This window comes from Dendrobium catenatum, unplaced genomic scaffold, assembly GCF_001605985.2.
Source record: "Dendrobium catenatum unplaced genomic scaffold, ASM160598v2 fragScaff_scaffold_211, whole genome shotgun sequence".
NCBI lineage: Eukaryota > Viridiplantae > Streptophyta > Magnoliopsida > Asparagales > Orchidaceae > Dendrobium > Dendrobium catenatum.
Genome location: NW_021318673.1, coordinates 2562158 through 2589044, shown reverse-complemented (window position 1 = coordinate 2589044; position 26887 = coordinate 2562158). Strand labels below are relative to the sequence as shown.

The following is a 26887-nucleotide window of genomic DNA, read 5'->3' as shown; positions in this document are numbered from 1 at the left end:
AAATTTTTTTTATATTTTTGGGGTTTAATTAAAGGGGTAAATTAGGGTTAATTAATTAAGTGACTTAAAGGGTCCTAAAAATTTTTAGAAAATTATAAGGGTCTGAGATATCACTAAGTTTAAATTTTTTAAGTTTCATGTCATTTGGAGGTATATCCTAATCTCTAAAATTAATATAAATTTTCTAGACGAATCCTTAATTTTTGTCCTTAAGGCGTCTCTAAGTTGAATAGGTTCGTATCAAGTGTCATGAGTAACCCTTGGGTAACATAAGGAAAATGCAACACATAATTACAAGCAATGTCCTAAGAACTAGGAGAGCCAAGGTTAAGTGCTTGTGCATCCTAAACATGCAAAGATTAAGCGATAATTAATATGACTAATGATGAGATTAGTGAATAATTGGAGTCCAACTATTCAATAATCATTCCCCACGAGTTCTATTCACATGTTCAATCTATGATTGAAATTGTAAAAAGATCTCTCAATTTTTAAAGATTTAAATATACTTATAATTTTAAAATAAATGTGTATTAATATATATATGTGTGTGTGTGTGTGTGTGTGTGTGTGTGTGTGTTTTAAAATAAAATTCTTAAAATAACATTAAAATCATTTAGGATAATTTTTAGAGATCCTCTGGTCATTTAAAAATAATCTAAAAGTATTCATAATAAATTTTTTATTATGAAACTCTTTACTTAAATATTAATTAAATATCAAATTTAAATTAAAATTTAATTAATTATTAATTAAATATTTAATTATAAGGGTTTTTAAAAATAATTCAAAGTATATAATATATTTTAAAGTAATTTTTAATTTTAAATTAAATATTATTAGATTTTAAAATTTTTGATGTATTATATGTATTTTTTTATTTACAAATAATTTTGTAATAATTATTTAAAGTTTTCTAATTAAAAATACATTTAAAATTAATTAAAACTAATTGAAACAAATAATTCGGCAATGGTCAGACACACTGCAGGTTCTAATTGGTTTGTTCAAATTGCGGAGGCTATCATTGCCGGTGGCACATTAATTGGAAATGATTGCTCCGCTAACAATCATTGTCTTATCAACGGATCGTAGACGTCGTTCACTTAACCATGTTAGCAAATACGTAGAGATGTCTGATCTCACATGGTTTGAGACAAACAGCTTTGATTGCATCAGATGCAAGATCTAGCCACCAGACCAACTCCACGATTCGGAAAGATCGTGGAATGATTGGATCTCTATCGTTGATTAACTAATTAATGTTGGAGATCTTGTACACCTAATTCACCCTATTGAGATGCCCTAGAAAACATTTTTATCTCATTTGATTAATCAGATCAATCAAAACCAATGAAATTTTAAACATAAGATCCATGCTTGAAGAGCATTCATATGGAGTAATTTTTGCGGTTTAAAATACGCTTAATACAAAGCTAATTAATCATAGGTGTCCTAAGCTAGGGTTTGAGATTATTCCTAATCCAAACATTAGATTTAGGATATCTTGGGATTATTGCACTTATAGACTATCCACACTCCTTTTTATAGAAGAATTCGTGGTCTGAAACGCACTAGATCGATGACAAATCAGCCTTACAGGAATTAAGCCTCAGTTCATCGGAGATCTCGTCGCCGGTGAGCTTTGACCAGTAGGTTTGAGTGGAGAAAGGTTCAGGGAGGTTTGGAGAGCTCACACAAGAGAAGTCTCGGGCTTGGGGAGTCTTAGGAAGGAATAATATGCAAGGTCCTCTCTAATGAGTCATAAGCCTCTATTTATAGTCCCAGCCCTACGATAGATGGTTAGGATGGCTTCTAGGGTTAATTAGGAGGGAATTAAGCTTCCTTGGCCATGTTTGTGGTCAAGGAGGCTTGGATGAGTTTAAATGCTAAAGGGGTCAACTATTTGACCTAAATAGGTCAAGTTTGACCACATAAGGGTTGGGTTTACCTAGTCAAGTATTGACTAGGTCAACATGGTCAATCAAACCCAAATAGATTAGAGATTGAGCTCAAGGGGATTTGAAATTGGTTGAAACCTAAATAAGGGGGATTTGGGCTAGTTTGGTCAACCAGGTTGACCTAGGACCTGAGTTTGAGCTCAACATATTTAATTTGACTCATTGAACCTAATTGAAGTGGTCTTAAGGTCTGACTTGATCAATTTGTCCAAGTCAACCCCCCTTGACCCTTAGTTTAATGAAAAACATGGTAAACACATACCACTACATCCCTCAAATGTCATGTCTTTCTTTCCTAAATCTATAAACATGCGACCAACATATATATCTTTTTGAGCTCTTATTGCCCATCACAATATTAGGTACTTCACAGGAACATTCACAATATCTAGCTACCTTATAACTCTAATGTAGTAAGAATATAATAAACACATTATCTCAAACTTTTCATAGGTGCATTGAATGCCATCCTCTTATGTATCAAAATGAACAACCCAAAGGACAAACAAGTTCTTATTCTTCATGCTTTTGACAAAAAACTTCGATAAATCACTTGACGCATAATCTATACACATTCCAACCAAACTCAAACAAAAAAAGACTATATTTACAAGAAACACAGAAAAACTTGGGAGAGTTTTAAATTTATCGATAATAATCCCAATTTATCTCTCAAGTTGGTTGCTTTAAGTCTTCTTGAACGTTTTGCATACCACCTTTCATCTCCCTAAAGAATGCAACACCCTCCAAACCAATTTACGTATTCACCGCCTACTTCTTGCTTTTCTTTCTCTTCAAGTATAAAAAATGATATTTTGCATGCCAAAACCCTAAATATTTGGGCACTTTCATGGGTTTCAATCTTAACAATAGAAAAGGCGTGTTTTGACCATGTTGGGTCGTCATGCCACATTTGTTTACATGTCAGCATTTAATCTAAATATTAGAAATCCACGTGTCATCATGTATTTGGAATCTGAACGTAGAGCTATGTCCAAAATATGCACGTAATAATTTCTCAAATTGAAGACAATTGCAAATCAATATTGGAGTTTTTACATATTCATCATAATAAATTATCACCATCAAGATCACTACAAATTTACAAAATTAAATACACCATACCCATGCCCACCCTCAATTTGTTTTTTTAAATATTTAGAGGGGATATTTTTAAATTAATACAAGCTCGATAAACACTAAACGAACGAACATGAACTGAACATGAACACTCAATAATTTAAATAAACCAAACATGAACACAAACAATATAGCTCGAACAAATATGAATCAAACTTGAACAAATTGATATTAAATGAACACAAACATGAACACTCACATACTTGACTCGGCTCGGCTCGGTTCGTTTGCAGCCCTAAATCCTAATGCCATAGCATTTATGTTATTTATTCACTCGAATTATGTTCAACCCATCTCTTCCCAGATTCGCTGTATGAATCATTATTTGTTATAATGTCCTGCGGAGTATTGGAATCGAATCAGCCCACCGGCTTCGGGTAACCCGACCCAGCTCGATGACCCGCCCCTTTTAATCCGACCGCGGGCGACGGGGAGGAAGAAGCACGGAACAGGGAGAGATCCGGAATCATGGAAAATGAGCGAGCGACTTAGATATACTAGGGGAAAGAGCTGGAGATCTTATAAGGAGAGCTGCATAGAGTGGATTCCTGGTTCGCCGAGTGGCGCGATATATAAAAAGGTTTGTGCCCTAGTTCCTCTTTCATTTCTCCTTCTGTCCTTTTTTCCCCTCTTCGTTGATTATTTAAAAGAAATTTTGAGTAGACATTGTACATGATTAGCTTATGCAAGGCCTTATAAGCACCATAAAACTATACGAAGGAATGCGACTCTTATTAGGTAGGTTAACTTTTGAATGAAATGCGTCAAACCCTAGCGTAAAGATTTGCTGATGCACTCACAATAGAATTTCGGAATAGGAATTTTTTTAACAGGAGCTGATGGATGGATTGTTGACGTACAGTTGACTGTTTTATTTACTATTGAAATTATGTTCTTGGAAGCAGAAGATGTTGAAATTTAAAATTTTTGTTTGTTGATGAACACTTCTAGAGTATCTTAATTGTAGCAAATTTGTTAAAGAACACATACACTTAATATCGGGTAAGTAAGCATGTTATATCTAAGGTTTTTAATTTTTATATGTACATCTGTAGTGAGAGTTACATTGTCATTTTTACAAGCTTTGTTGTTGCTTTTAATGATGAAATTGAGGTCGATGAGGAAATTTTAATTGAATATTGAGGTCGTTAGTCCAAACTTAATTGTATATGTATTGATTTTGGTTGGAATTGCATTTATAATTCTCATAGCACACTTATTGGGACCTTGTTAGTAGTGTAGTCTTCTACACTAATGTTGAGCTTCTTGTTATTAATGTTTTCTGTAATATACCAAGCATTTATTAATGAGTTTGTTGAGAACATTCATACAAGCTGGTGTGTGGTGTATTCTTTATGAGTATGCTATATATTTATTAGTGATGCTAATGTAATGCATGAAACAACAGTTCTTGTGATTGCATAAATGGTATGTATGTTTGTTATGTTTATTGCTATTATTACCCATCAGGGCACCCAATATTTTAGTTTTTGATTAAGTTGATCCATTACATTGATTTCATGGCTGCATTTACATAAATTGTGTGGATGTCATTTGGATTTGATTGATCGTGTACGTACTTTGGCACATTAGGGTTGATATTTGATTGCATGTAAAATTGTAGAAGTCATCTCGTTAAATTGTCATGTTACCAAAATTTTTGGGGTTGATTGTTCTAGGTATGATATCATAATGCATGTTTATCATTTCTAAGTTTGCCTTCTAATCTTTTGGTTGCAGAGTAAAAATTTTGAAAGAAACCTCCATAAGATTGTAGCTTTGTCCTCAGATTAGATGGAGAGTACTCATGCTAGGAAGAGGCTTCGGCTTGCATGGGATGTGGCTCCAAGTAGTCGAGAGGTGTTTCTTGTGCTCTGTGATGTTAGGGTTAGGTTTACATCTTCAGTTTTAGATGATTGTGGTGTGGGTTCTTTGGGATTGGATTTAATTTATTGGGTTTTGAAATTGTGTGGAAATGTTTGTCCTTGGATTTATCTAGGCAGATAGGTTTGAGGCAGCGGTTCCAACAGCTCGTGGGGCATCACCACCATGGAGAGAAGATGATCGAGAGGGGCATTACGTATTTGATCTCGGAGAGAATCTTACCCCTCGATGTAAGAACTTTGATATGATATTTTTTTGAACTTATTTTATATTATTAAAAGAAAACAACCAACTCTTTGAAAGAGAGTTCAAACGCATAGACATCTATGTTTTCCCTGATTATTTTTTCATCTCACTAGATTAGAGATTCATTATAATCAAATTACTGGTTCTGTTCTCTTTTTTCTGCTGTCCTTATCATATATGTGGAAGAAAATGGCTTCTTGCACTGAAAATTCCACAAAATTGCTTATGTACTCACTTCAGAACAACATTTATGCTTCTTGAATGCTTATTATGTTTATGATTGTTTGCATTTTTCAATCGCAGATAAAATTCTTAGCAAGATTGGTGAAGGTATGCTACAAATACTAGGAGTTTCCTTGTTGGATCTTTTGTTGCTCTTCCACTCGTCGCTGGTCAGTATGTACCAGTATTGCAGGTACATTTGGTCGTGTTTTGGAGTGTTGGGATAGGGAAGTACGTGAGTATGTAGCTATCAAGGTAGTTCGGAGCCTACGGAAATATCGCCATGCTGCTATGATCGAAATTGATGTTCTTAATAATCTATCTAAGAACGATAGCGAAGGATCACGGTATGCCCTTTTTTTCATGAATACAAACATTGTTCCTTACACTAAATTTTTTCCGTTGTTTTATTTTAATGTAGTTGTGTTCAGATTCGAAGATGGTTTGACTATCGCAACCACATATGCATTGTAAGTAGACCAAGATTTTATGTCGTCCTTAGTATTACAATTTCAGATAATTAATTGACTGAATGTTTTTTCTATCTTGCCTTATACTTTATTGTTTACTATTTCTGAGATAAGTTTATTGTGTATGTATGTATTGTAGGTGGACTAGCATTTAAAATTCATTCCTTATGAAATATCATCATAAAAAAAAAAGTTCTGTAAATTCTTAATGAATTATTACTTTTTATGCTTTGTTTATGAATAACTAAACATGGTCAGTTTTCTTTGAATGGATATCAATGCTATTATCAGGTGTGTGAGAAGCTTGGGCCAAGTTTATATGATTTCCTAAGGAAAAATAAATACTCCCCGTTTCCTGTGGAACTTGTTCGAGAGTTTGGACGCCAGCTTTTGGAAGCTGTAGCATGTGTGTTTACTATTCTCTGTTAGTTTATTTCCAATAGTTTTGTGATACTAGCTGGTGTAATGGATCTTCTATTGCTATTACTTTAGCTGTCAAGGGTGAGACTTAACATTTTGTTTTTCCTTTGTAACATAGATATGCATGATTTACGCCTTATTCACACTGATCTGAAGCCAGAAAACATTCTTCTTGTGTCTTCTGAATATATAAAGGTTCCAACCTGCAAGGTACTTGGTTCATACGATATTAGAAACATATATTTTCTTACTAGCAGCTATATGGACTAAAGCAGTTATCTTGAATGATTGCTTGGGATGGTACAGAGGTTTTCACAAGATGAGATCCAATTCAGGTGCTTGCCAAAGTCAAGTGCCATAAAGCTGATTGATTTTGGTAGTACTGCATTTGAGAATCATGATCATAACTCAATTGTTTCAACGAGGCATTACAGGGCACCAGAGATTATTTTAGGTAAATTAGTTTTATAGAAGAAACTGCTTCATTGCTCCGCTCCCTTATGCCTGAGATGCAGGTTATTTAGCATGAGCGAAGGTCCAATGACTTTTAGACTTGCTTAAGTTCTTTGCCTGTTGTCTTCGTAGAACCTTATTAGGGTGAAGATTGTATAGATTTCAGCATTTGTTGTGTGTCACAGTACCGTTCAAAAAGACAACGAGAGGTTCTTTACCTTAAATGTACTATGAAGATTTGAGAGAAGGGCGTTTGATTTCTAATTGCAATTGTTGTATAATGAGCAAGATCCTCTTTTTGTTCTTCTTGTTTCTTTGCTCCGCATACTAATAGTTATTTCTATTTTTGTTGTGTTAAATATCTTACGCTTTGGTTCCCTGTGGCACTTAGCTGTTTTCCTTTTGGATCGTCCTTTAAACGCTTTAGAAGCTTTAGTTTCTTGCTGACAATTTCCTCCGCTAAAGTCTCTTCTCCTTCTACATCATAAATATGGATACTGTGGGTGTCATTTGAGGGCATGGGAGAGGTTAGGGGTGGCGGCACTTAGGATATGAGCTTGGGGATATTTCAGTTATGGTGAAGTATACATATGTGGGATGTGTTTTATCAATTTTTTTTTGTTTCTTAACTAATTTAGCTACAATGATAGGGCCGTTTAAATTTTTTTTCCTTTGTTGGTTGAGAATATTTTCTGGTACCTCGTTTGGATTGGAGCCTGATTGTTATTCTTATTTATTAAAAATGCATTTGTCATGGGTTCTTAGTATGTGATTGAAACATGTCCGGATCAGGTTTGGGGTGGCATTATCCTTGTGATCTTTGGAGTGTTGGTTGCATACTTGTAGAGCTTTGTACGGTTAGTTGTGCTTCCTTGTTTTCTCGTTTTAGAAGAAATCCTTTTTCTATCTGGTATTACTTCATGTTTCTTTTCCTGCAGGGTGAAGCATTGTTTCAAACACATGAGAATTTAGAGCACCTTGCTATGATGGAAAGAGTCTTGGGACCAATGCCAGAGCATATGGTTAGAGGAGCCAAGTAAGTATTTCAAGTTTGTGAGCAAAAAAATTAGTGCATGTAAGCTGTTTACTTCAATGAAACTAGCGATACCGTTCTTGACATTGACATTTGCATAGAATTTGATGCACTAAACAGTTGTAACATTTATCACTTACTCGCTTACGGTTATTGGTTTTCAGTTCCAAACAATTCATGTTGTAAAGTTGCCTAGATCAGGCTCTCTTGGCTTTTTGAAAATTTTTTGTATTTCTCAACTGCTGGCTTAGTATTTATATCTTCACTATTTTTAAAATATGCTAATGACAAATCTATACGGGACTCTAGCAATGATAAGATTTGATGGTTTTGCACATTATTGCTGATGTGTGCAGCACACTTTCAGGTAATGATTGATACACAACAGCAATCATATGGCTGCCCGAGAAGAGTGTAGTTGATGTAGCTGGTCCAGGGTTAAAAATTTCTTGTGCAATTTAAACGATACAACGATTGCAAATCATATAAAAAAAATTTAGGATTCTTAGATTAAATCATCAAAAACTATCACATATGCAAAAATTCATTTTCTTTATATACAAATCAGCAAATACAAAAATTATAACCCAAATAATAATATAATGATTGAATAAATCTTAATAAATTAATGATAAAATTGGACCACCTAAAACCAACTAGCAATTGGAAAAAAAAAAATTGCAACTAACATTTTAGTCGTCTCAAATTTAATTAAATCAATAACTCTAACAAAGCTTAATAACGTGATATATAGAAGAAATTAGAAGGAAAAAAGTTACTATAAGTGATGAAATTGTACCGCATTTGAAAGAATATCATATCCACTATGCACAAGATTATAACTAAAATAAAAATTTTCATTGAATCATAAACTATTTATTCCTTGCCTTAGGTTAATTGTTTTTAAACATCTAGTTCTCAATCGGATATATACCATTGGCTCAATTTACAACATCGAATCCTATCCTTGAGGCAATAGCAAAAATCCCAAAGGAAATGCATGCCAATGCTGCAAGAGCAAATAAATTGCATGCAAAAACTGCAAGAATCGAACGCAAAATCACAAGAACCACACACAAAGGCCTCAAGAATCATTTGCAGAGGATAAGTGCTAACCATTGAATAGAAGGCTTACTGGATTATACGAATTGAATAATCAGACGATAGAATAGAAATAGAACAGCGGTTTAGCTGTGTCAATAGAATAGGAACCAAACAATTGAAGTCAAAGAAGCAGCATAATGAAAAGAACAATAATAGTCAAAGAACCAATCAAACCATTTATTTAAACTCAAACAAATAATAAGCCACTTATATCATGAATCATTATAAATAAAGAGAACACATTCTATTCTCATATGTCATCACCACAGACATGTTTCAAATTAATTTAAACATCATAATCGAATAATTGCAAACTAATGAAACTAAATTAAATTTTATGCAAATCATTTATTGACTTGACTTTTTCTACTGAGTATAAGCACATATTTAAATTTTGGTTGTATGGATTCAATTTGGATGGTTGAAGTGGAGGAATGCATTGGGCCTGATGTGTGATAGGAAAGTACCCCTCAAACTCAAGGTAACATTCTATAAGATGGTGGTGAGACCTACAAAGCTTTATGTTGCAGAATGTTGGCCATTAAAAGAGAAACATAAAATTAAGTTAAGTGTTGCAGGGATAAGAATGCTCAGGTGGATGCGTGGCTTCACTCTTAGAGACAATGCGAACTGAATATGTACTTGAAAATGTTGGAGTAGCTCTAGTGGCAGGTAAGCTTGAAGTGAGTCACCTTAGATGGTTTGAACACATAAAACATCGGCCTTCCGATGACCCAGTTAGGAGAGTAGATTATTAGATTTGTTCTATGTTAAAAGAGATAGTGGTAGGCCTAAAAAGGCTTGGCTAGAAAATATTAGAAATAATTTTTTTTACTAGATTTAAATAAAAATTTGACTCTTAACAAAACAATGGAGAAAAAGAATTCATGCAGCCGATGTCACGTAGTGACATAAAGGTTTGTTGTTGTTCACAAATTTGGGGTCGATGAATTTAACATTTGGTATTTAATCAAGCAACTCAGGACATGTTTTGTGCTTGTTGTAAAGTAATATGTGTGGCATCACAAATACGTCTGTCATACCAGTATACTAGATATCTCTAGAATTCAACCACCATCAGTAGTAGAAACAATCTCATATCATAATTCAAAATAGCTACAAAAATATTCTTTGTAGATGTGTCTGCCTGAAAGTTTGATGCAAATATGAGGTGGTAAGAGAAGAGAATCTATTGAATTGGCAGTAATTCATGAAATAATGCCATATTTGACACATTAAAATAGGCTTAGTGCTAGAATTTACAATAATTTTTAGTTTATAGTCATTAGTTATGATGCACTGCAATTTTAGGGATGTTTCTTTTTTCGCATTTAATTTCTTAAGGGTTCCCAAGGAAAGTCTTCTTGATTTAAATGCATCATTCCGATGGTAAACTAAAAATTAGAGAGAGTCGCCTTAGATGGTTTGTTCACATAAAACGACGGCCTTCTGATGACCCGGTTAGGAAAGTAGAGGTATTAGATTTGACTTATGTTAAGAAAGGTAGAGGCAGAGCTAAAAAGACTTGGTTAGAAAATATTAGAAATGATCTTTCTCTATTAGATTTAAACGAGAATTTGACTTTTAATAGGACATAATGGAGAAAAAGGATTCATGTAGCCGACCCCACGTAGTGGGATAAAGGCTTGTGTCGTTGTTGTTGTTGTTGTTTTTGTCGTCCTTATACCAGTTATGTACTACTAATGACCTATAATTCATTCCTAGAAAGTAAGATGATTTATGCACTTTCAAAATTGATAAGATAAAATGTGTCTTAAATTTTAGATTTGTTTGAATGCATTTTGATGTAGAACGGGAAGGAGGTTTTCAGTCTTATGGGTCTTGAAGAGCAACTTGTGAAGTTTAATCATCAGCTTTTGACACTTGGGAAATTCTGGACAGCAAGTAGCCAACCTGGGATAGCAATTCCGGACAGTTTCGGGCAGCCACGATCGTTCCCAGAAGGGCTGGACAGCAACAGGAGGGTTCTGGCAGCAAAGTTTCTGGTTGTAAAATTTTTGGCCAGCAAACTTAGGGTACAGGAAACACCAAACCGGGAGAAGAATAGGAGGAATTGGGAGAAGATAATCCAAGCAAAGCTACTGGGTAGGAGGCGGTCAGGTAAGGCTAGGATTTGGGGATTATTTCCACTTTGCGGGGCTGATTATGTGGCCAAATTAATGAGGTTTGAATTGTTTCCTAAGTGGAGATTTTGGGATTTAGGAAACAATTTCCTAAGACCACCCTAGAGGAGCCGGTGACAATCAAGCATGGGGAGGATTGATGAGGTGGATTGATAGCTTCTTAATATGGGATTTGGGAATAGGAAAGGTTTTAATTCAATCCTTTTGAATTTCAAATTCAAATTGAACTTAATTCAAGAACTTTCCTAAAATAGGTTTCATTAAATTAGGAAAGAAAAGGGATATTGAGCAAGCTGTTGCAAATGAATTTCCAACTTGGTTCAGATCATATGTGAGCACATCAATTTTAAAAATTTAAATCTTATTTATTATAAAAATACTAATATTTAAAAATATTTCTATGTATAAAATTCTGATAACAAATATTTCGATAAAAGTTTGCAAGCACTAGCATGGGATCCAATGCGAAAAGTAAAACTTGGATAATATATATAGTGAATGGATTCAGATTTCATATCAAGTCGTGGAGTGAAGGAAGAAAAACTAAAAATTATGGATAATGTGTTAGATGGAACACTCATAAAGAAGATAAATGTGATTATTACGGTATTCTGAATGAGGTTCTTGACTTGAAATACCCAAGCAAAGATGAGAATTTTGTATGCTTGTTTAACTGTCAATGGTATGATCCAGTACATAATAGAGGCACAATGGTTCATCCTGCGTATGGTTTAGTAGATATAAAACATAGTAGAAGATACGAAAAATTTGATCTATTTGTGTTAGCAAGTCAATCTATTCAAGTTTATTTCAGCAAATATTCAGTGGTCGTAGAGACAAACAAGATTGGCTAGCTGTCATAAAAACAAAAGCATGGAAAATAATTGATCAACAATACATTATAGCAACTGCACATCAAGAGGATGATATGTCAAGTTGTAGGCATGTTGAAATTGAGTAGATACCAACTACAACCTCTAGTATTGAAATGGATTTAGAAGATGTGAATAGTTCAACTAGTTCAGGCGAAGATGAGAACGATGATGAAAGTGAAGATACCCTTGAGAGAATGAAAATAGTTTTGATGATTCTGAGTAGCTTTTGTAATTCAGAATTGTAGAATTTTACTGTTTTGTAATATTTTGAATAGTAATTTTTGAATTCTAAAAAATAAAACTATTAATTTCTAACTTGTATTATTAACTACTTTTTGTAATTCATTGACTACTTTATTAATTGCTTTTTTTATTTGTATTATGTTATTTAGAATTGTATAATTGTACTTTTTTATTAATTGCTTTTTTTATTTGTAGTTTTTATATATTACAATGTTTTACTAATTGTTTCTTTTAATGCAGATGACTTCAGGCGACTATCCTCCTCGTAAATCATTTGCCTCGATTTCGCCGGAAGATATTTACTGTTACTCTCAGCAGAGCCACAGAGCCTGATGAAGGTGAGGGACCTTCAGTTCCACCAGTTCTACCTACACCACCACCACCACCTAGGGGCCAGCAGTAGTCCCCGAGTGAGCAGGGTCAGGGTCAGTCAGATCCACCTGCTGTTGTACCTCCATACTTCCCTGGCCACTTCCTTCCTCCCTCGACGAATCCTCACTACCCCTCTCCAGATTAGACACATGTCGTTCCATTCTATCCATATTACCCCCTACCATCATCACAGGCAGCAGGTCCATCCATTAGTCCTCGCCCTCCTTACCCCCACTCATATTACTACCCCTATCCGGGGCAGCATGAAAACGGTGGACCATCTAGACCACCAGAGGCTGGCGCTAGCGATCATGCAGCTGCAACAGATAAGCGTCAATACATTGAGCCTTAGGGCGATAAGTAAGTTCATTTTATGTTATTAAGTTGTTTGTATTTTGATATATTACATGTTATTGACAAAAAAAATAACATGCAGCTTCAATCCTTCAATGTCACCTATACACATGATCCGAGATATTATAAAGAATAAATATGATGCTCCTTACTTATCCTGGAAGAAGATCCCAAAGCTGGTTAGAGATATATGGTTTGGAGAATTTCAGGTATATTTATTTGGTATGATTTCAAATATGCGATTTAATTTGTACTAATCTTTTTGGTATTGCTTAAATTTTTACATAAAGAAATTAGGTGATTGCCTGAGCACGGCACGAGGATCAAAACCAATTTTGAGAGGAGAGGAGCGACCCGTCTCAGGGACATGTTCTCGGACATTAGAAAGTCAAGGCAGCGTCCTAATTGGATTGGAGAGGGCGTTTGGGCTGATTTGAGTAGTGCTTGGGCGACCCCTGAGTTTAGAAAAATGAGAGAACAGAAAAAGCAGAATAGAGCCTCTGAATGTGGTGGTTTAGGAAGTTCTCTTCATACTGGTGGATCTGTACCTCATACGAAACATAGACGGTGAATGGTAAGAGTTTTAAATTAGTTTATTAAATATATTTATGTTAGTATAACTATATCTTAAATTTTCAGAAACAGTATCTTGATTTGGAGCCAACACCACTGGAGTTGCATACAAAAACTCATCAACATCAAGTTGACCATCAGTGAGTTGATGAAAAGGCTAAGAAGGCTCATGTGAGAAAAATTTTTTTGTAGTTTTGGAATAAAATTTTATTTTAATAAAATTAATTGTAATATCAATTTACTATTTATTTTATTGTTTTATTCTCGCAGGATGATTTTGTACTAGCTCGATAAAGCTGGCAGTCCACTGGCGATGGATCATCTTCAGGATCGGCCCACACTTATGAGTATCATACTTGGTCAGATGTTGTTGGTGGAAGATAGGGGGAGGATATATGGCTTGGGTTCACAGGGCTATGCTTATGAGGGAAGTTCATCCACCTCAGTATTTTATGATCCAAGTATTAGAGCTGAAGAAACTATGAGTCAGAGGGTTGCAGCGTTGACTAGAGAGATTGAAAAAATGAGAAAGATTCAAAATGAAATGCAAGCAGAGTTGTAATCCTACATAGTTGAAAATCAAAGGTAGCAAGAGGAAGGGCAGCGATAAGCATCTCGAGACAGCGAGGATACAGCTGAGGAGTATAACTTTTTTATGTTTATTGTGAACTTATGTTTGATGGTTAAGCATATTAACTTTATTTAAATTTATTATTTTGTTTGGTTGTGCTTATGTCTATATTTGTGATGGTTGATTGAATATAGCGACGTGTTGCTCAAAACTTGGTGTTATATATTACTTTATGTACAGGTTTAGAATTTAGGGTGAACATCCCTCAAATAGAGGGGAGGCTGTCAAATTTTTTTCTCAGGTGCTACAGGTTTCCGGCGGCCAACCGGCGAATAGGCCGCCGGAAACTACGATATCGAACGGCTGATTGACGCCGTCAGTATCTTCTTTCAACCGCCGATATTATACCTGCGGTTTACCGACGCTGTCCGGCGATTATCCGACAATATACCGATGGTGTAGACCGCCGGCTTGACCGTCGACATTGACCGCCGGTGTATTACCGACGATGTACCGATGCATGCCGGCGGTTGTTTGAACGCACGCCAGCCGTTATAACCGCCGACGTGCCGTCGGTGTATGGACCGCCGGTGAGCCGTCAGTAAAAGTAAAGGCGGCTCAACGGCCGGAACATCGCTGGTACAAAAACCAGTCGTTTCCGGCAGTATACGTCGGCGAATAAAACCGCCGGAAAAAGACCGCCGGCAATGATTTCCTACGCAATTTGTAAGCCGCCGGTGGTTTCAAAAATCGCCGGTTTTACCAGATATGCCTCCGAAAAAAACTGCCAATTTTGACTGAATTTCCTCTATTGACGTTTACCTTTCAATCAGTCTACAAATTCTAGTATGTCTCCTTTTGAGTTAATTCATTCAAATGTATAGGGACCTTTCCCTACTACCTCAATGCAAGTTTATAAATAATATGTATCTTTCTTTGTTTATTTTTCTAAGTTTTCCTGAGTGTATCCTCTCACAACTAAATCTGAAGTGACCTCTAAATTCATATTATTTAACAATATGATCACTTTTTAATACAATGCTCACATTAAAAATTTTCGTTCTGATGCTGGCAGCAACTTTATTAACCCTAAAATTTAACTTCTTTACAAACAATGGGGTATAATTCATCAATACACTAGTTCTTATAACCTATCCCAAAATGGCGTTGCCGAAAGAAAGCATCGTCACATCTTAAAGATTGTTCGCATCTTACTTATTGAAGCCAATATTCCTCAATCTAAATGGGTTGAAACCGTTCATACATCCATCTATCTCATAAATCACCTACCCACTCGCTCTCTATAATAACATAGCTCATATCACATCCTAAATAAAAAAATCGGCCACATATAATCACCTCAAAATTAGTGGTTGCTTGTGCTATATATCCTTGACTAATTCCTTATTCCACCACCAAACTATATCCTCTTTCTATTGCATGTGTTTTCATCAGCTATGCCTCTTCTCAAAAGGGTTATTGTTGTATCAACCCAAAAACCAGTCAAGTCTACATCTCTAGACATGTGATATTCAATGAACCCATCTTCCCATACCAACAGGCATCCTCCAACACATCATCCAATTCCAATCAAAATTTCATCCCACCTCTCATATTGGTTCCTACTTCAACTATCAATACAAGAAGCTCCACTTGTCCCATTACTCAAGCTCAAAATCTTCCTACGAGCCAATCAATCTTGGCTTCGCAGTCGTCCTCTATCCCTATAGCTACATATCAGGACACCCACTCGCCAGCCGCTTCACTTCATTTCATATATCCGCAAACTGCTACCTCTCCAATTTCTCAAATAACCACTCATGCAATGCAAACTAGGCTTAAAACCTACCATCTAAAGCATAAAAATATTTTCAATCAATTTCATCATGATCTTCCTCAAGATCCTAACACATATGTTGGAGCGGTTAATAAAGAGCACTAGCGTGCTGCCATATCTCATGAATTTCAAACATTTCAATTAAAAAGTACTTGTGATCTTATTCCACCTAATTCAAATCAAAACGTTATTGATTGTAAATGGACGTTTCGCACAAAATTTCTAGATGGTGGAATTATTGCTTGGTACAAAGCTAAATTGGTTGCACAAGGATTTAATCAAAAATATGGATTATACATAAACTTTCAATCCGGTGGCTAAAATACCCATTGTTTGGATTTTTCTGGTTGTTGCCCTTCATTATGCTTAGTTTATTCATCAACTACTTTCCTCCATGGCGATCTAAATCATAAGGTTTATATGAAACAACATCCAAGATTCACTTATGCTCTTTATCCTTATCATGTGTGTCGTTTGAAAAAAGCAATATACAAACTTAAACAGTCTCCAAGCAAATGCTTTGCTATTCTTTCTGACTATCTTCAGACTCTTAGCTTTCAGATTAGCTCATCCGATACTTCATTTCTTAACTACAATACTAATTATATTTCTATATATTTTTTGTTTAAGTTAACGACATTCTTCTTACCTCTTACCGGGAACTTTACCATAGCTATAAAGAAACTTCTTGATAATCTTATATCGAAGTTTACAATGAGAGATCTCGGATCTCTCTCCATTTTTGGGCATCCAAGTGTTCCATACATCTTATGGTCTCCCCCTAAGTCAAAGTTAGTTTGCCCGAACCATTCTCTCTCACACAGGTATGCTAAATTGCAAAATGGTTTCAACCCCTCCTCAAACAAAAACTTTCATACTACCACCAGTTCAAATGCCTTTTCAAATCCTATTATATAGTGACAACTTGCTGGCTCGCTTCAATACCTCACATTAACGATACCGAATATATCTTTTGTCTTCAACAAAGTATGCCAATATATACAAAATCCATAATATCCACTTTGAAGCTCTAAAACATCTCATGAGATACATTCATGGACCTTTGCATATTAGTCTCCATCTATTTAGACTCTTACACTACATTCCCATGTGAATTCAAACTAAGCAGGAGATCATACTAACCGAAAATCTATTATCGATAACTATAATTTTCTTGGGTCCTCTTAATATTTGGAACGTTAAGAAACAGAATGACAGAATGACATAGCACCGAGCTTCATCATTTGCTACCGCTGAAATAAGCTGGATTCATCACTTGCTTCAAGAATTTAACTGCTCTCAGATTAGGGTGGATTGTCACTATATCGATGGTTGTATCAAAGACAAGGTCATCATATTTCTACTAAAGATCAACTCACTAATCTCCTAACTAAATCCCTTCCTATCTCAAGATTCCACCTCCTATCAAGAAATACACATCCATTTTTTATTAGCTAAATAATTTTTTCTAACTATGAAAAGTCAATACATAAATTTCCTTCTTTTTCTATTCCTTTGCTTTCTACTTGCTTTTGCTTTTCATGTTACAGCTCGCTTGTGAAAGCTTTATACTTTCTCCTTCAGATCGCAACTACTAGAGAGAAGATGCTGCTTGAGAACATGGCTTCGCCACCTGAGAAGATCACTTGCCTGAGATGAGAAAAAAAAAAAAGTAAATTGTTTTTATGACATTTGTATTTTTTTTTTTTAACAGCTGCATCTCCAATTATTACTAGAACAATGCCTTAACACTAATTTGTAAAATGTATCAATTTTCAAATCGAAACATTTTTAAAAGAAAAAAGATATTAAAAAAATATTAAACAAGCTAGAATTTGGGCTCAACTCGAAATTTATATCAAACTCAAGCGAAGCTCGTTATCAAATTGAACCCAAATCCTTGACTCCCACCCCTAATCAAACATCAGCAATCTGTTCCATAAAATATTGCAAACCCATTTTACCCAGCTCAAAAGAATGTTGTGGTGGGACAAACATTTATAAAAAATAAAGATTCTATCATAAAAATACAAGAGAAAGATATAGAAACTCAGCCCAACTAAAGAATAACATTTTAATTTTAATTTTTTTCAGAGTAGAAATACTCTAACTTCACTCAAGATAATTTTGATCAATCAAAACTCAAATACCTTTAGATCAATCAAAACACCATTACAAATTTCATTCAAATTAAAAATTGATATAAAAATTATATTTATATTTGACAAGTTACTATAGAAATTAGACATCAATAACTAACTTTGAAATTACTTAATGGTGCTTTAATATATAATATCATAATATTTGCTCTGAAATTGTTATGAGACTTCAATATAACATCATGCAAAGCTAATTATACATAATATTATAATGTTTGCTAACTATATGTGACCAATAGAGCTTTGTTGGTAGACGAAATTGTTTTTATACAAGCAAGACACTGATTTATGCTACTCCATTAATATATATATTCTAAAAAGTGGCCTTGGTGGAATCGAACCACCATCCTCCCAAATTTCTTAATGGCAACTGCCAACAAAATTTTGAGCGCTCTTTCCATTTAGAGCTTAAAGACCAAGCAAGTTCATCACAATTTCAATGCTAAACCAACTATTTCAATTCATGCTTCTACTAAGTAACGTGCCGGTCAATCCGTAAACCATAGTTCACCCTAGAGACGACGGGCCGTCAAGAGAGATTAACACGTAATTATCTCTCCTGAGAAGAACATAAGCATGAAACGGAGACATCTTGATTTGAAAGACAAAAATTTCAAAAATACAACTTCATGCATAACACTAAATACTCTATTTATAAATCTACCACCTAAAATTTTAATATTAAATATATGCTACCCAGAATTCACTTTAAACATGAATAGTAAGAATAAAAGGTGAATGATAAGAATAAATCATTTGGTAATACATAATATGATAGACATAAATAGAGTGGCATAAAATAGTATGTACATAAATTCCACTAAATTTTAGCAAAATTAATAGATACGCATCTTTAATAAATTATTAGTACAAATTCATTTCCAGGAACATATCACTTTAATAATAAAGACGCACGCTAAACACTTTAAATTCCTAGAGAATCTACAACCACACAAATTTTGCGAATAATTCACTGACTTTAACATCCTGACAAATGAGCATAATATATAATACAAAATTAGAATGCCTATTTACATATATATATATATATATAATGTTTAGAAAGGAATAGTTTCATGCATGCAAGCATTTAAATGTCTTCAAAACCTTGCATGATAGAATTTCCACTGAATACATTTAGATTTGAGTCCGTTGTTATGTAAGCTCCAATTTATCGTTTCGTTAAAAAAAACTGCATTTATTTAAATAAAAACGAGATAAAATGACACTTCTGCTGCAAAACATAAATAAACACTTCAATAAAATAATACCTAAAGAGAAATAAAATTTCTTTGTGATCCTGAACAATTAAGAAAAACAATAATAAACCGAAAAAAAAAACACTAAATATTTCTACCAAACTTTCAGTAAATGTCTGGGCACAAATTAAAAAGCAAGCAAAGAACAACCAATAAACGTACGTAACGTAACAGTGCAAATAAGTTAACCCCACGTTAAAAGAAAATAGATAAAACTTCACTTGGTTTCCTTGATCCTAATTGAGCTTCCGAGCAACAAGTTGATGCAATCCAAGTTCCCGCTTTCAAACGCCAAAAGCTGACCATTCATTTCGTGTTTCCGAGCTTTCGAGATTCCAAAGCTTCCAAGCCACCACAAGTTGTCCAAGCATTCAAGATTTCCGAGCTTCCGAGCCACCGCAAGTTTGGGCCAACAAGAGAAAACCCAGTTCTGAATTGTATGCTTATAAGAAAGTCACAACCTTTAAGTAACATTTACACATTCTTACAAAATAACACGGAAAAAAAGTTCAGGACTCTTCACAAAACCTCAAACGTTAAACAGTTGCAGAAATCACAATAAACATTGATCCGAAGACAGTCTCCATTCATGCGAAAAGATCAGAGTGCTAATGGGAGCAGTACAATACCCGCTGAGACAACCACACAGATCTTTCAATGCATACAGCCATCATACAAAATTTGATCAAGTAAAGAATGTTCGATTAGAATAAAAACAAGTAAAATTAGGATTCATCCATGCTTTGGCATAAGATTACCATTGTTCGGTAAAATATTGATAATAGAAAATGTAAAATCTATAAGTAGATAAACACAATGTAAATGAATCAAAACAATAATGACGTGTACATCTCTGATTGGTAGTCGTCTTGTGTACAGCAGATACTAGCTCTATATATACCCTGTAATACTTACGTTGATAATAAGATTTACTTTTAGTTTCTCCCTTATTCTCCATGATAACTGTCTCTGTTTCTTTCCTTCATTTCTACCGGATCTTGTAAATCAAGATCTCTTGCTGCTCTTCAAAAGCAGCCATTTACAACCGCATTCTTCTGTAACAGTTGCCGCTTACGCCCCAACGTCTTAAGCATCCGCTGAGCACAACTGTTTGCTAAAAAACATAAAGAACGCATACACAATAACCTGTATGATATAAATAACATCGATAGCACTCAGTAAATCTTTTACTGCAGTTTGGAGTACAAGCCGTCATTCATGCCGTACTTAATCAACAAGAACGCAGCTCATTTTTTTATTCGAAAGGGTTCTTAATAAATTTAAGTTCTGACGGAACATCACTAAATCACTAAAAAAGATAAAATTAACGAGAAGTTTGATGAAGAGCACATCTTAAAGAACTTTGCAGTTAAAATAACGAAAGTTTAAAAGATATATGTTTTAATAAAGATTTTGAAATCAAAGCATACTACTACTTTTAAATTCATCGTCGGAAAAGACATTTAAGTTCTTTCACCTAAATTGGCTCATCGAGGATATAATCTACTTGAAGCTAAATATCACGAATGAAAAAATAAGTGTTAAGCTGCACGCAAATAATTTAAGAATGTCATAGAGCAGTATTACATTAATCCACTTAAAAATCGATTAAAATCAATAATTAAAAAATAGTTGAATAAATAATACCTTTCCAGAAGTAAACTATGTCTTCGAGAATGTTATAACTGACTCGCATATACCTTTCGATTGTTATAGAGCGCTGTTATAACCTGATAAACGACCAAAATTTGAGAGTAGCAGTAAACCAAATTGCAAATCTATTCGTTGTATACCTTGCAATGTGAGTATCATGTCGTGGCATCCCCTAAATGAGCTGAAGGGAGTAGGAACATGTGAAGCAGATAAAACAGTAAAACCAAGAGACGATGCCAGGAGAACCCAGGGTGCAGAATCACCCCGTACGATCTCCCACTCCAACAGAAAAATTAATTTTATTAAAGATATTTGGCCTGCCATGCGAGCGCACCCAACATGGCAAAGGCCGGAAAGACAAACTATCAAACATCTGTAAACAATAGAACATCAATCTCCTGCCTCCATCCAAGCTTCCTTGCATCACCAACACTGAAATATAGATCAACTATCTATAATTCTCAATAATACACAAATCAAATCAGATCTGATACCATTAACCTCAATCTGGACAAAACAGAAAGGATCATCCACCAAACCACAGGATCCTCAAGTCTCGTTCACAGAATGAATCTCGTTAATAGATGTCACACGATTTTCCTGGATCTGCAAAACTCCAAGATCATCACAGCTATCGCACATAGATTCCGGCTTTTCACACCGTTTCAAAGCAATCTGCAAGGGAAAAGTAAAACCGAAAAACACAAACGTTAAAGATCATACAACACTCGTGTAAAGAACCAAGAAAGATCGCTCAATAATACTAGAAAATAGAAAGGCAGAGACCACAAACCCTAACCAAAAGAAAGAGGAGGAAGAACGCTGTTTCTGAAAGAGAAAACCATCTCATCAATTTATTAAAAGATCAACGGCTGTGATAATGCGGTTAAGTTTTACGACCACGATGAATTCACGCCAATGTTTATCCTGGTAACAGGCAGCTAATTATTAAAAAAAGGGTGTTTTCAGTACCGACTTCCACGTGGCTTAATGTTCTCCAGTTCGCCACGTGGAGAACAAACAGGGCGGGTCACTATGGTTTCAGTTTAGAACTGGTGAGATATTTCTCTTTTTTATTTTTTTTGAAAAATTCGTAAAATAATTAATTAGCTGCCTAATTAGAAGATAGTGGGGGGTTACGTTTCGTGGCTGACCGACGTTCTCAGCCGTTGAACGTGCTCATTTACGTCATTGCTTACGTCATTGATTATATATGTTTCTTTTAGAACAAGAGATAGGCTTTAGGCGAATTACGGACGTTGATGCTTTTGGAGGGTTCAGGGAAGACAAGATGCTGTTCTCTGTTTTAAAACGAACAGGCGATTTAACATTTATTAATTGTAACGGTTGGGGCGAAGTTTCGTGATTAAGGCTTGACAAAAAAACAACTCTTTTTGGTCTATTGGTTGGAAGATTTGGCTTCAAACTAAGACGTTCAGAGTTCGAGTCTATGTGTATGCGTTGTGTGTATGAGTTTGTCTTAAATGGCCTAAATGTCCCAAAAAAAAGCTTGACAAAAAGTTTCTATTTTTTGGGACAGCGCAAAATAAACAATAAGCACAAAAATATATAAAGGGCTTCGTTTTTTTTTTTTTTTTTGGGGTGGAAAAAGTTGGTATAATGACTTTTGATTGCAACAAGGGGTTATTTGGCTGTTTAAAAAAAAAAAACAGAAGCATATTTTTAGAGCCATATAAATCCTTTGTTTAGAATTTTTTCAATGGGATGCATAAGGCTTCTCTGCTTTGCGATATGATAAAACTATAAATTTTTATTATATTTTACGAAGTAATCAAATTTTATTACTTTGAAAATTCATATCATTAAATATGTTAAGCTGGGTTAGCTCATATATATGTAGCTTTTTATTTTTAGGATTAAAAAAAAAAAAGAATATAGTGTAATCATTAGATATGTCACGATTTGATCAGACAAACCCGAAACAAAAACTATGGGTTTCATTTATCACACTACCGGATCTACATCAGAAGAATTGTATGTGTCTTTCATTTTAATCATTTAACTATAGCTTAGCAATAAACAATAGAAAGAAATATGCTTGCATTTTCATTTTATTCGGAGGCTCATATCATAGGAATATTATGCTTTTCTGAAAACATGTAAAACCATATAATGAGTACATATCTTAGCAAATAATTAAAATCTTGCAACTGAAATTAATTTAAGATAAAATAGAATAATACGCTATAAATTATATAAAAAATACATGCATGAATGCTTATATTAATATTAATTTATCATTTTATAGTTTATCACATCTCAATTTATTGCATTATCAGCACAATATCAATAATAGTCAATAGAATTAACGATACTAATAAAATTATAATTAAAATTAGTATTATGATCAATAACATTAATTATATGATGTGTTCAAATTAATTGATTAATTCATTTAAACGACTATTTACATCTTATTAGAATGGATTAGTTTTTGAACTGATAGTATTGTACAAATAGTTATGGCTAACTTTTTTTTTTTTTTTTTTTTTTTTTTTTTTTTTTTTGAAGCTTATTACTTAAGCATATTTTAAGGATTCTCTTTGTAATGAAAAGATGATTGTGTGACTGCTAAAGGTACTTTTAGATAGAAGCTTTGAGAAATCCAGGGTTTGAGAGGAAGGAGAATGTGAGGTTGAACATGAGGGAGAAGAAGTGTGAAGGGATCACATGATTGCTCCGGACTAGCTACACCCTTGCTCCTCCTATGGCCTTAGTGAGTCTTTGGAAGCTCTTTACGGAGAGAGGTTTCTAGGTCAAGTTCTCGAGGTATTCTGCCTTCTTTAGGAGGGAGAAAAAGGAGCCGAGGTTCTCTGCTTTCTCCATGAGGGAGAAAAAACGAGTCAAGGTTCATTATAGTTACCAGGAGGGCGATATAGCATCCAGCACTCCACCGCACCAGGTTTGGTGAAAGTGAGTCTGTAAGGGCTTCTCTGTCTTGCTGTGGAAGCAAAAGGAGAGTCACTTTATTTTACTGCAAATTCTCATAGGGGATGACTCCGGGAAGTGGATGTAGGTCAATGTTAATCCCACTATAAAAAATTTTGATGTGTTTTTTTCCTTTTGCACTTTTATATTTCCTGCATTTTATCTCATTATAACTGTTTGGGAAAATTTGTGCTTATTTCTTAGCTCATAAATCAATTTATCATCATTGATAAATCAATATTTTTGACATATTCGTTCGCTTCCGCATGTAATTAAAATCTGGTATTTTCAATTTCTAAAAAAAGTTTCAAAAATATTATCATTGTTATTTTAAGTTAAGGAAAAAATTTTAATTACAAAATCACCCCCCTCTTGTTGAGCCTCGGGCTAGTTCCTTAAGGTCTAACAACCTTCACGAACTTCATTACCTTGAGCCGCAGTTGGAGGCGCGTGAGAGGGGGAAACAAAGAGTGTGAGGGAGCTGTGCGTGCCTTGCGCGAGTTTGGTCGTGAGGGAGAGAGTGGGTTGTTTAGGAAGTGAGCGTTTAAGTGAGTTTGAGTGTCATGTGATGGGTATTTTAGATATTTTTTTTATTTTTTATTTAAATATTTTCTTTTTTTAATTACTATTGGTAAATTAATTCTAAAAAAAATTTGATGTAGGTTATTGTTTTTGCTTCGACTTCACACTCAAATCGCCATCATCATTGTCGTCGTTCACACACGTCGATGCTGCCTCAATTCGCGCATGGAAAATTTTAAATTTTGAATTGTTAAGAACCCTAATCAATATAGGTGTCTATTTTAATTTTATTTGCTACTTTGTACGCGTTCGCTGTCCATTTTGTGAACATAGTTTATTTAACCGATTTTGATTTTCAATCAACACACGTCGGGTGAGTTACACATAGCTTTGCACTCTTTCACTTTCAAAAATCACCATGTGCAATCAACACGACCTCGACACTAGTATTAAGATCAAGAATTAATATTAAGATCAACAACTAATGATGGTGATGCAATGAGTCTATATGTAATATTCCTACTTATGTACTACTCTATCGTGATTTTGTACTACTCTTCTCTGATTATGTACTACTCCATGATGAGACCCTGTTACTCTATTATGGTACAAAACTTTTGTGTTAATTATATAACTTTTGCATGTTTTTAGATAAGGTTAAGACACCTTTAAAGTGAAGCTTAGGATAACATGCCTAATTTTTCATTTTGCACTTATTAGAAGGTTTTATTTTATATCATGACTTGTACATATATTATTTGGGGATTGTATCATGTTGTAAATCTTTAATGAATATATTTATGTTTTCCACTGTTTATATTCCTTTGTTTAATGAAATTGAAAAGGTTGATGTTTAAACGATCAAATAAATGAAATTCTTTTAAATTAGATGTTAAGATGTGACGCACGAAACTTTCAAATAAATATAAAAAGAATTACAAATATAAAAAGAAAATATATAATAAATGTTAAAATTATTAAAAACATTACAATTATTAATAACATTACATATAAAATGTTTTTAAATGTTAATTTTAAAATAATAATATAATAAATTTATATTAAAATATCATCACATTATTTTTTATTAAAACTAAATTTAATTATTTATAAAATTAACATACTCTTTCTTTATTTTTTTAAGTTTTTGCCAAAATATTAAAAATGGTCAAATTTCAATCAATATATTTTCATATTTATTGTTTTTCAAGGCATTCCAGGTAGTAAAAAAGAGAATTTATTATTTTAGCATTTATACAAAAATCTAAAACATAAAAGAGTGCAAGAATTATAAGACACTAATATTTTTATATGAATAACTAAAAAACAAAGAAAAAATCATGGAATTCGGACAAGTTATAATGATTCAACTAGCGTGTTATTGATTATAAATATTGCCCTCCCTACTAAACATACCTAGCAAACATATAATGCATAAACATATATATTACGCAATTGAATTGGAAGAGTTATATGCATAAGAACTATCAATAAGAGAAGGTCAAAGAAGAGAAGATAGGAGAAAAAAAGAATATAGCATAAAGCCTAGTGCTAACATCAGAAGTAAGAGTTGGTAACGATGACATGCATATTTTATAAATAATGGCATAGATTGACATTTTTAGCAATGTTAGATGATGCAATCAAAAAATATATTTGATACATGACCAAAAAATTTTCATGATTGGGCATTAATCTCGAGGCAAAATCAACTTGGAAACTTTTGAAATTAAAATTGGGACCATCAGAACTCCGAATTAAGCAAATTTATAGTTGAACTGAACGCCTTGAGAACACGAACCCAACGACACCAAATTCGACTCAATTTGAGCCCAAATGAGTCAAAATCAATGACCCGAAGCGTTGTTGGAAGGTTCAAACAACAAATTGGATTACCAAACGGTTTCCAAACGTGACATGCTTATAGCCGAATCGAGCGGCTTGACGAGATGAGTCCAACAAGCTCAAGATCACGGAATTCTAACATCATTAAGACCTTCAAATGTGTAGCGAACGATCCACGATCAAGGGATTCAACATCGACCGTCCATCCAAATCACTCTACATTTACCCTTAATCTTCCTTCGATTAACAGGCCATGTCACTCTGCGAAATCTATAAATAGAACCCCGCCCTTCCTCTTGAAAAGGGGTCCCAAGTAAGAGAGGAAGAGAGAGATCAGAGATCGCTCTTGCCCCTTAGCTCCTCGCTCCTCGACCACCACCCGGAGTTCCGACGGACCACCACTTAACGCTGGAGTTCCTCTGGACCACCACCTGACACCCAGAGTTCCACCGGACCACCGCATGAAGCCAGACTTGTACTGGACCACCGCATGAAGCCAGACTTGTACTGGACCACCACTTGACGCTAGACTTCCGCCGAACCACCACCTTCCGACAATTGTGTTTCTGACTATTATCTCCTGCGGTCACAATCCTTC

At 34.3% G+C, this 26887-nt stretch overlaps 1 protein-coding gene and 1 long non-coding RNA gene across 5 annotated transcripts; one reads left to right on the top strand and one right to left on the bottom strand.

Moving 5' to 3' along the window:
* Window positions 1–3511: 3511 nt before the first annotated feature.
* Window positions 3512–7869, top strand: LOC110114972 (serine/threonine-protein kinase AFC3-like). 2 transcript variants are annotated; one of them, XM_020848047.2, is made up of 11 exons: window positions 3512–3681; window positions 4842–4988; window positions 5101–5215; window positions 5535–5561; window positions 5647–5800; window positions 5875–5923; window positions 6215–6329; window positions 6462–6553; window positions 6650–6797; window positions 7589–7653; window positions 7735–7869. In XM_020848047.2, the coding sequence occupies exons 2-11, from the start codon at window positions 4896–4898 to the stop codon at window positions 7834–7836; spliced, it is 960 nt and encodes a 319-aa protein (XP_020703706.1). In that variant the 5' UTR covers window positions 3512–3681; window positions 4842–4895; the 3' UTR covers window positions 7837–7869. The 2 variants fall into 2 exon arrangements, with proteins under 2 accessions (XP_020703706.1, XP_020703708.1); XM_020848049.2 differs by having other exon boundaries at window positions 3514–3681; window positions 4842–4961.
* Window positions 7870–21002: 13133 nt separating this feature from the next.
* On the bottom strand, window positions 21003–21897 carry LOC110114964. Of its 3 annotated transcripts, none has more exons than XR_003700082.1 (2): window positions 21773–21897; window positions 21003–21648 (listed from the first exon to the last, which is right to left on the bottom strand). It is a non-coding gene; the product is annotated as an uncharacterized LOC110114964 (long non-coding RNA). The 3 variants fall into 3 exon arrangements; XR_002305280.2 differs by having other exon boundaries at window positions 21767–21893; XR_002305281.2 differs by having other exon boundaries at window positions 21760–21829.
* Between the last annotated feature and the right edge of the window lie 4990 nt (window positions 21898–26887).

Excerpts from the sequence above, each read along its gene's own strand:
- LOC110114972 (XM_020848047.2), top strand. The coding sequence starts at position 4,896 with ATGGAGAGTACTCATGCTAGGAAGAGGCTTCGGCTTGCATGGGATGTG. Across the intron at positions 4,989-5,100 it reads TTGTGCTCTGTGATGTTAGG|GCAGATAGGTTTGAGGCAGC; the intron begins GTTAGGTTTACA and ends GGATTTATCTAG. Across the intron at positions 6,330-6,461 it reads GCTTTTGGAAGCTGTAGCAT|ATATGCATGATTTACGCCTT; the intron begins GTGTGTTTACTA and ends TTTGTAACATAG.